This window comes from Oryzias melastigma, linkage group LG8, assembly GCF_002922805.2.
Source record: "Oryzias melastigma strain HK-1 linkage group LG8, ASM292280v2, whole genome shotgun sequence".
In the NCBI taxonomy this organism is placed as follows: domain Eukaryota; kingdom Metazoa; phylum Chordata; class Actinopteri; order Beloniformes; family Adrianichthyidae; genus Oryzias; species Oryzias melastigma.
In genome coordinates this window covers 23,083,789-23,094,484 of record NC_050519.1, presented here as the reverse complement: position 1 = coordinate 23,094,484, position 10,696 = coordinate 23,083,789, and the positions used below count along the sequence as shown (strand labels likewise).

At 43.0% G+C, this 10,696-nt stretch overlaps 1 protein-coding gene and 1 long non-coding RNA gene across 5 annotated transcripts in view; both read left to right on the top strand.

Annotated features, from left to right (window-relative positions):
• The first annotated feature begins 832 nt into the window (after positions 1–832).
• LOC112147014 lies at positions 833–6,871 on the top strand. The gene is made up of 4 exons (XR_002919359.2): positions 833–1,683; positions 1,898–1,946; positions 4,491–4,534; positions 6,047–6,871. It is a non-coding gene; the product is annotated as an uncharacterized LOC112147014 (long non-coding RNA).
• A 1,116-nt stretch (positions 6,872–7,987) lies between these two features.
• igf2bp1 (insulin-like growth factor 2 mRNA binding protein 1) overlaps positions 7,988–10,696 on the top strand; it is a 50,642-nt gene continuing 47,933 nt past the window's right edge. For 2 of the 4 annotated variants that reach the window (XR_004948371.1, XM_024272166.2), the window contains exons 1-2: positions 7,990–8,810; positions 9,205–9,265. Coding sequence is in view for 3 of the 4 variants with exons in the window: in XM_024272166.2 (XP_024127934.1) it covers positions 8,621–8,810; positions 9,205–9,265 (251 nt within the window). In the remaining variant the exon portion in view is untranslated. Of the gene's footprint in view, positions 8,811–9,204; positions 9,266–9,937; positions 10,182–10,696 lie in introns of those variants that run through there. The other 2 variants (XM_024272167.2, XM_024272168.2) reach the window with 2 other exon arrangements.

Sequence of the window (10,696 nt, the reverse complement as noted above, 5' to 3'; positions counted from 1 at the left end):
CTGAAACTTCAATATAAAAATATTCTTAAACTCTTGAGAACTGTAACTGATATTGATCAAATTTAACAGAAATGTTACTGCAATCATTTCTTAAAGTTTCCAATTGGAATCTAAAACAGTATTTTCAAGCTCAAGAGGACTAAAGTGACCTTTAAGCAATCCTGGGTCAGAGATGACTGAAGCTGATCATCCTTTTGGGAGGATCTCCTGGATTTAATTATTTAAAGCTCATTTTCCCTCAGCGTTTTTGGTGGGAGGGTGAAGTTTAAAAATCTCAGCTATGAGAAATGTTTTAATTGTTAACATGAACAACGTAATTCCAGTAGATTCTGAAGGAGAAAAGTGACTCGTCGACCTGCTTTATCGTAGCAGTTGAACAATAACAGTAAATCAAACAAGTCACTAAATGTTTGGATAATTAATTTCATTATTTATTTGTTTTCAGATGAATCAGCCGTCAGAATGAAGCTGCAGGAAGGATTAAATCTGTTTATTTAAGGGTTCTGCTTCAGACTTGGGTGAGAAAAAGTGTTTTTCAAAAAGAAAACGGTTAAAGTTTTTCAGCCTTAAGGATCCAGAACTGTTCTGGTTCTTGAAGGTTTAGTTCATTCTATTCTTGAATAAAGTTTACATGAGGAATGCTGGACAACATGAACCAGTCAGGATTTCTGCCTTTTCCTGGTTATGGAAAGGAACATAAATATGAATAATATAAGGGATTAAAATCTAGTAGAATAAAATAATTTCATGTTTAAAATGAAATTTAACCCTTCAGAGAAGGCGAATGAGACTTTATATGGACAAATATTATAAAAACAACGGATTAAAACCGTGATAATTATTAAAATAATTTACTTGTTTTTTTCTTTGTACTTTGGGCAAGCAGGAGCGTGCGTGTGGTGCACGCGCGTCCCGCCGTTGCTTCTGCTCACGCGCCCCTTTCAGGGTCTCTGGAAGCTGGGAGCCTTTTCGTGCGCGTGTGACTCTGTTGCAGATCGCCATGCACACGCGCGCAGGTGTTTGTGGGCGGGGCCTCGACCCGGAGCACGCGGTGGGTTTTTCTAAAAAATCGTTTGGCTCGTCGAAGGCCGCGCGCCGCTCGCTTCTCTTCATTTCGAGGTTTCCAGATTCGTTCGATTGTTTTCGTGGATGTGGGGGGGGGCGTGACCCCCCCTCAGTCAGTCCGGTTCTGGAGTTTGTCTCAAACGACGCCGATATCTCGTTAATCTAAGCGCGCACGCGCTCTGGTCAATTAAAACCCCCATTAACCTGAACAAAAAAATAAAAATAAAACGAAGAAAAGTATGCCCCCCGCCCCCACTTCCGGAATGTTAGGAATAGTTGTAAAAGATTTGTATAGATGCGCGTCGATGGCGGCACGTGCTTTTATGTTATACCTGCCGCGTGCGCATGCAGATTCCGCGTGGAGGTGAGGGGTCTGTGAGGGCGGGAACTGTCCAGAGCGTTCGTTTCTCTCCTCTGAAGACTTTGGCCGGACGCAGCAGACAGGCGCCGCGCGCGCTCATGGGGAGGCTCCGCTGTGGCCCCCCAGGCCCGCTCTTCCAGTGAGGGCCCGGCGAAGGCCTGCTGCAGTGGCGCGGCTCTGCCGCCAGGGGGCAGGGGCGGACCGGAGAGGAGGACCGTGAAACGGATGAAAAGTTTGGAACACACAGAAAGGAGAAGGTTAGGAGACGTTTAGGCTTTTGGAGGAAGGAGAACCCTCTCGGGTCGGGCCGGTTCTGGTTCTGTATCGTAGATGTGTTTGCGAAACTCCAGTTTAGCCGTCTGTAAAGGTTTATTTTTGAGCATCACGTTGTTTTTGTTTTCTTCTCCTCTGTCTCCTCCCCCTTCGCCTTTTCCTTCCCTCTCCATTTTGTGCGCGTGCTTCTCGGAGCAGCGCGAGCTGACGCGTGACTGCTTCTGGATCGATGGTGGGGTTCGGTTCGGTGAGTCCGGAGTCTTCTGTTTGGTTAAAAAGAAGTAAAGCAGAAAAACGGGCGCAGCTCGAGCGGAAGTGGGGCGGCGCGAGCGCACCTCCGCGAGCCTCATCCACGCCTCTTTAAAGACGCGGGTTCTGATCTGGTTCGGATCTGTTTTCTCTCTTTGTCTGGTCCTTTAATGTTCCATTTAGCTTTGGAGGTCGGAGGGCAAGAACAGCAGAACCGGAGTGGAAATCCGCGGCGGATTTTTCTGGTTCCGTTTCTTCGGCTGCGGCTCGTTTTCACGCAGAAAAGTCCAGAGAGTTTCGGGGAGGTTCTGGTCGGGTTTCTTCACCTGTTTGAGCTTTAAACGAATCTTCTCCCTAGAACACGCCGACCTCCAGACCTGGAGTTTTTAATGCGTTTGGGATTCAATAAATATTTCTGAGAATCGATTTAAAAATACAGAAAATAATAAAATATTTGGTTCAGATTGAACTGGTGATCAAATACATTTAAATTCCAATTTATTCGTCAGAGAAGGTTTGATACAAAACTTCATTTCATTGATAAAAAAATAAACAAATGTGGAACTTAAGTTATAGTCAAAATGATTCATGAAAACTGTTTTTTTCTCCTAAATTAAACAATAAATTACTTTAAATACAATCAAATTAATGTATTCGAGGAATTGGCTTTTACTATGTGAAAATCTATCAATATATATAAAAAAATGTATTTACAATAAAAACTTTAATAATATTAGAAAATACTACATGTTAAAGTGAAGAAAGATATTAGTATTTAGTTTATCTTCTTAGGAACTTCCTTCACGGAAACAATTAAATTAATTCAACCTTTTTATGTTATCTGCTTTAAAACACATTAAAATAAAAATAATTAAAGTCATACATTTGTTTAATTAATCAAAGGAAATAACAAAATAAGAGTTTTTGTTTTGACTTTAATCACATTTGTTTGGATAAATTTAAATAAAAATCCAAACTGATATCGGGAATAATTGAAGCTCTCTATGATATTTTTCACCTCACAGGTAATCTGTTGTTTACCTGAAGGAAAAGGCCTTTATTTCATTTGATTCGTTAATGAGAAAACATCTTTTTTCAGAGGACTGTGAAGGCCTCCATCCTGCTCAGAGCAGCTCTGCAGGCCTTCAGCTCCACTGATATGTTACATCTAATACAATCTTACCAGTTATCTATGGACTGATGTTCATGCTTCGCATGCAGGAAGGAGGCACAAAAAACATGCCAAACTTTTTTAACATTTTTCTTCCTTGCAATAAAAATGTTTTTTATGTGGTTGAAAAAGGAGGCTAATTTTAAATGATCTGGTTTTGTGCAGCTGATGTTCAGCCTGATGATTGAAACTTTCTGGTTCTATGTTCTCCATCATGGCTGGTGAAACTTTCAAATGTAAATCCACATTTTTCTGTATCATATCATCAAATATCTGACTGCTATTACTGGTAAATGTCTTCCAGTGATATTGTAGCTATCGTCTTAGTTCCTGACATTTTAAAACTGCATTGAAATTAACGTGGATCCATTTACAGCTGAAATAGGTGTAAAAGGTTTTCTGGGTGTTTTTGTCGGTAAAGTTCGTTCTTCCTCCATGTCAGAGTCAGTACATGAATAAATGTGGCTCAGAACGAAGAATCTAAAGAAGATTCATGTTGAATCCAGAGAACCTGTAGAATGTTGCTCAGATGTTTAGTTGTATTTATTTTATTGGTCGACTAATCACCGATTATTTTTACCGATTAGTCGACTAATCGGGTCATTCACAAAGTGGATGTAAAGCACACATCATAACCATCATTAGCTTTAAACTAACTAAAAATAAAGACAATTAAGAAGATAATTTATTAAACTTTTAATGAATCGTGCAGCTTCTGTCCTTCATTAGTTTCTGGGATTAAAACAAGATTAACCCTTTAACACCGGAGCGCCAGTGTTTCTATTCTTTAATATACCGTAACTTCTCAACGGTTAACACATTAATTCCAGTAGATTTTGAAGGAGAAAAGCGGCGGTTTCCGCCGCTTTTCTCCTTCAAAATCTACTGGAATTATTGTGTTAACTGTTGAAAAGTTACAGTACGTTAAAGATTCAGTTTAAGCGCCACTGGCAACACCTCAGTTGTTATTGTGTTAAATCAAATGAGGTCGGCATCTGAAACAAAGAATTACTTTCACTAAAGATAAAGTTTTGTTCTCACTGACTCAAATATTTTTTTAAAAGTGCATTTTTTGGTGCTGAGCAACTTCATTCAACTTTACTGCACTCTGACTCCATATAATATAAGGTAACGACTAATCAACTATTAAATTAGTTGTTGACTATTTTAATAGTTGATTAATCGCCGATTATTCGACTAATCGTGGCAGCCCTAGTTTTAGTAAAATATTAGTTGTCACAGATTGAATCTGCTTCATTTGAGGATAAATCGTCGGTTTTCTCATTGGTACTGATGTGGATCCAGGACGTCCATGTTGAGCCTTGAATGGTTGATCCGCCCCCTGAACTTTGTTCTCCTTGTGTTTTTCAGACTGTGATTCTGGTACTGTAGCAGGAGGAGTCCTGGACTGTAAGGTCAGCCTCCACACCGACGGTTCTCACCCTGAGATGGAGGAGCGCATGTTCATGTTTGAACTGAGGATCAAACGTTTCACACAAATGTTTCCAAAGAGATGTTGACATTTTTTAGCTGATCACAGATCACAGTTCGGCCACTTTATAAACATTTTTTTTTTATTAAATTACAACTTTAAATCTTATACATTTACGAGAAAAACCTTGTAACTGCTAAATTATGAGAATTAAGTTGTGTTTATGACTTTAAAAGTTACAAGCTAGATTTATGACTTTTAATATGCTAAATTTCAGAAATTTAAAATCTTTAATTTGCGGGAAAAAAACGTGTTAATTTACAAGATTAAAAGTCGTAAATTGACAAGATTTATTCATAAATTTGCGAGAAAAAAATAGTAAATTTACAAGATTAACAGTTGTAAATTTACGAGATTAAAAGTCATAAATTTGCATGAAAAAAAACTAGTAAATTTACGAGATTTAAAGTCATAAATTTGCATGAAAAAAAACTAATAAATTTACGAGATTTAAAGTTTTAAATGAATGAGAAATGAACCAAAGTTGTCTGTTTATTAGAGCCGTGCTCGAAGATGACAGACGTGGAGTATCTTGTGAAGATTTATTTTCAGATTGGTGTTAAAAACAAATAAATTCTGAACCTTTTGGCGAAATCAAATCAAACCCAAATCAAATCGGTGATGCTGACTCTCCAGGTTCGGTGTCAGTAATGCAGAATTTTTTCATGTAAAGTAAAGAGCTCAGAGACAAACGTTCACAGGACCACCACTTTATTCTCCCTTCTCAATTCACATACCCAGAAAGGAGAATGTATACGGTGTTCCAGATACACCGTTCTCCAAATGAAACGTCCTGTTTCAACACAAAACAACAACGAGGAATGACACAAGAACATTGATGATTCATAAAACTAGGCCTCTGCAGACAGAAGCATCAGAGTTGGAGGAGAATCTTATCTTTCATGGAGGAAGAAATAACTGAAAATAGACAGCTGTGAGGATGTGGACGGCTTCATCAACGGGATCTACAGAGATCCTGCAACCCACCATCAATGAATAAAACATTAATAAACCATAAATTAAAGAAACTTCAAAAACATCTGTAACGTTTTAAACTTTTAGTTTACCTGTTGAAATCCAAGACGCTTTTCAGTTTAGTCGGTCTGATTCAGCTCACGGCGTTCATTTGCTGGACTGTAGGCTCACTTCCACTTTAATCTAGTAAATAGACTCAAACTCATAGATTTATTAGATTGAAAGTCGTTATTTTACAAGATTTAAAGTTGAAATATTGCTTTTTTTTTGTTGTTTTTTGGTGGCCCTAATACTCCGTTGTACATTCCTACTATGAACAGCTACTTCAAAAATATGATAATACTGTATTTCACTGACAAAAGAAAAAATGTAAAATAGTTATAAAAAGTTTCTCCATGCTGGTTGGGTCCAGGTGTCTTTAATTAAGTTAACTAGTTTTAATTTGTTTGAGTTTTTGCAGTGATTGGATTCATCAAGACCTGATGAATTTAGACCGGTAACCATGACAACAACGTGATGGCCTGATGCAGCGGAGTGGGAGCTGGTCCGTCCTGAGACTGAGCACAAGGAGCAGCATGGGGTCATGCAAACAGTGATCATCTCACAGGTTCAGAGTACTGCCATTTTATGACGACATCCATGCATCTGCCCTCCATCAGTTCCTGTGAGTTCAGCCCTCTTCAGGAGATGAACCGCCCTCCACTTTCTCCATAACCTTTAACCTCCAGGCAGGACACAGAACGTCAGGTGTTCTCAGGACCACAGCTCTCCTCGTTTGCTGCAGGCGTGAGGAGGTGCTGCAGGAGATCCACTTCCTGCTCTCAGCCTCTGATTAAAACCTGGTTATTTCAGAACTTTCTGATGTCTACCACCAGAGCTGGCTCAGAGTGTTTCTGGAGTCTGTAGGCTCACCTCAGACTCAAATGTGTCATTTAGCAGCTTTCCAGCTTCAGTTTGTTGATGTATTCTGGCGTGTTCTTGCCTCAGCATCTCGCAGCTGCTTTTCCAGACTTCCAGGGTGTTTTTATCCAGACATTGTGCATTCAGGAAGCTGCAGATGTTGATCAAACACAAATGTTCTGCTTTTGAAAGTCAGTGTCTGCTGTGGAACAGAACATTCATTCATGCTCTGTTTCATTTAAATCCTGTTAGGACCCTTTTTGTCGAACTAACAAAAGAATCACACCTGCTCACAGGTAACATGGGAGTGCATCTTAGTAAAGAGCTTCGCCTACTGACAAATGAACCAATAAAATCCTGCTTCTCTGTTGTGTGAAGTCTGAAATATCAGCTTTGTTTCTACCATCTTCCCTCAAACTGCAGTAGTTTCTTTATGCTTGTTAAAATGCAGTAACATACTTTAAATCTAAAGGTGGTACAAAAATATAATCTTTGCATTAGGGTGCAGTTTTGGTTCTGTAATAAATGAAAGGAGTTCATAAAGTAAATTATAATCAACATTTCATAATAACAAGCTTTATATTTAACGGATCCTTTTTCAAAAAGAAACTTTTCCCAAACATAATTGACATATATTAGGCCAAGTGTGTTGTTACTATGTAACAATAAAATTTATCAGTAATTGTGACACGGTTTAAATGTCTCCTTTCTTGATCCGTTCATTGACTGCACTGAACGTATTTAAGCTAATTTAGCATGTACGTAAATGGAAAGTGTATTAGCAATAGATACGACTCGTTTCATTTCATTTTTAGTCTTTATTCTGTGAGGGAAACCTCTTCTCCGGCTGCTTTTCTCCACTTTTTAACTTCAATAAACATTCGAACCACGTGACTTCATCCGAAACTACGTCACTGGCTTCTTTCATCCAGGCCGGAGGCGCGAGGCTCTTCCGCCGCCATGTTAACGCTTTGGTTCCATTTTGTGTTTAAGGAGCCATTTTCTAAGCACCCACGGCCGCGAGCCGCGTGAGCTGCGTGGACGCCGTAAAGGCGTGACATAGCAGCAGGCCGCTACACGCCCGTGAAACTGTCCACGGAGCGAGTTGCTGTGTCTCACCCCTGCATGCTGCACGCAGGAGCGGGAAGGCCCTCGAGACCAATTGGAGGTCCCGTTACCTCACAATTAGGCGCTTAACGGGCTTTCCTCCGCCTGTGTGGAGGTAGCTACGTGGGCGCGGCTCCCTTTTAAACCCAAGCGGACCAGTTCGTCCACAAACAGGTCCGAGTTTGATTGTCAGAGCGGAAAGTGACATAACGCCGCCATGTTTGTTTGGGCGGCCTCGGCACCTGTAGCCAGTATAGTTCCTCACAAGGGTTTTTAGACAGCTGGGTCACGGGTTAGGACATTTTCAACGGGAGAGTGGTCAGGACAGAAGTCTAGAAGAGGTCCAGTAGCTTTAAATGTTGACCTGCAGATCTATCAGTAGATCTACACGGATGTCTCATTAAAGGATCTGCTCCTCTACGAAAATGGTTTCCTCAAAATTACAACCTTTAAAGAAGGTTCTCGCTCCGAGCCTTAAACCGCATACACGTCTAATTGAGTTTGTGCACGCGCATAGCAGCAGAGAGGGAACGTAATTAAAATGTCCATTTATGTTTCAATGACCCACACGCACGCGCTTCTCCACTAGGTACTCTCGGCGCCCCTCCTCTTCCGGTTCTCTCTACTCCACATAGACCACGTGGTTTCCTTGCAGGGGAAAAAAAGGGTGAAAAAAACGTTGGAGTCTGCGTAGGGGCGGCGTCACCCCGCTGCCGACAGATCGCCGAAAGAGGCTGGGAGAGGCGGAGAAAGAGAGGAAAACATCCCCGCCGACCTGCTCCCGCCATACTTCCCCACTCCTCCACCGTAGAGCCATCATCACCGGCAGGCTGCAGCGAGGCACCGTCAGTGCTCACCGGATCTACACCCACCTCCACCTGTTTTCTACGCGCTCCTGTCTGCTGGGAGGAGACGGAACTTTTCTGCTCCTCGCGGCGGGATTTCTACTTTTTGATTGACAGCAGCGTTGATTGATATTCACTTTTTTAAGCTTTACTGGACTCGCTTTTTTCTTTTGTTGGATTTTATGAATTGTTCTGCCATGCATAAGCTGTACATTGGGAATCTAAGCGACGGCGTGACCGCCGAGGACCTGGGGAGGACCTTTGACGAGCACAAGATCCCCTACACCGGACAGTTCCTCATGAAGAACGGCTACGCCTTCGTGGACTGTCCCGACGACCACTGGGCCATGAAAGCGATCGAGACCTTCTCCGGTGAGTGACCGCGGAGCCCCCATTCATTCGACCAGCTCCTCCTGCGGGGCTCGCGGGGTGTGCGTGGACGCCCGGGAGAACCATTGAACTTTTGCGGCTGCAGCCACGCACGGTTCTACCCACTGCACCCCCTCCCCCTCTAAGCTGCCCGTCCACTATGACCCACAGATAAGAACTTACTCCTCCAACAGGCCCCGTAGACTCAACACGCGCGCGTCCCTGAACCGCCGGCTCTGCTGATATGAAGCGTGCACACTCAGAAACACGCGGTGGTTTCCACGCACGAGCGTTGCAAACATGCATGCTGCACCCCCACGAGCCCCCATGAGAGAGTGGCCCCCGCTGTGACCCCCACACGCCGCTGCCCGGTTCTAACGGTTCTGTCTGTCCCCAGGTAAAGTGGAACTTCACGGGAAACGGATCGAGGTGGAGCACTCCGTCCCCAAGAAGCAAAGGTAGGGCAGACTCACCCACGCCTCCCCCTACACACTGTCATGTGTTATGAGGCTGCAGGCCCCCCATGCTGTGGAGGCGGGTTCTGGAGCTGGTTCTGGTGTTACGGTACCGGTGAAGTCACCACACTTTGTGCTTTAAATTAAAAGTGATGACGCAAACGCGTCTTTCCACGCTGCTAATGTGAAGCACACTTTGCAGGAAGATTTACACAACATTCCAAGCTATTTTTCCCCAAAACATTTTTATATTTGTATATATATATTTTTTAGATGGTGATTAAGGAACATGGGGATTCAGTTTGTCGTTTTGCGTGGAATTACGCTGGTGTGAAGTAGACTCACGCCCTGGCATGGAAACCCTGGTTTCCCTTGTGCCTCTGGGTCGAACCCGCTCCAGTCCAGAACCACTACATTCTCTTGTAGGCCATTCCGTCTGCTCGTAACCTTTGGCACAGATTCGCGATGAGCCCCGCGCGCTGCACCGCCATTTGTCTTCACTGTTTCGCGCGTGGTCCTTCCGCGAGCTCACTGAAGCTTTCTGTGCTTGTTTTTTCCCCCTGTGAATAAAGGTTGGTTTGAATATTATTTGTGCGCGCGCCCGTTAGCACAAAAAGCAAGGCTTAACGGGCGCGTGCAGCGGCTCACGTGAAGCCTAACATGGGGGACCGACGTGGCAGTGGGCGGTCACGTGTTCCATCTGCTGTGACTTGTTGTGATGGCGCCGGGTCACGCGGGAGGCCCACACCTGCCCCAGCCTGGTCACCGGGCTCAATTTATAAGGGGTTCCCCGCGTGCGGTCTAGTCGGGAACAGTAAAATGGCGAAGCTCGCCTCGCCTGTACGGAGGGGCTTTCTGAAAATGGCCCCCACGCTATGACTCGGCGGTCGTGGTTGCCGCGTGGGCATTTCCACAGGAGGTATTTGTCCAAATGATTTGGTATTTTTGTTCAGGTAGCATTCATTTCTCTCCACTGTCTAATGTTGCTCAAACATACGAAAAAATATCCAAGAAAACGTTAGATTTCCTTTACATGGGTGCGTTCGTTACCGCTGCAATGCATTGTGGGCCCACTGTGACACACCCTTTCTTATTGAAGTAATGCTAAAAAAAGCTACTTTCACAGAAATTATGTTTTTATTAATATATATATTTGTAAAATCTAGCAGTGTGTTAGCCTGTTTTTTCGGATTTGACAGTTTTGTGTGTGTTTGGATTGAATTTTTCCAATGTCTGGATTAATTTAGATTTTAGATTTTTGCTGCACGATTCCACCTGTTCAGCTGGAGTTGTTGCATTTGCTGACCCCAGTCGTCCTCTTGTGAGGTGTAGTGGTGTGTATGACCCCGTCCTTCAGCTGTGTGTCTGTTTTCTGTCAAAAACCGTTTTTATCTGGGGCTTTTCTCCATTAGAGCTGCAGGGTTGGTTGTGTGC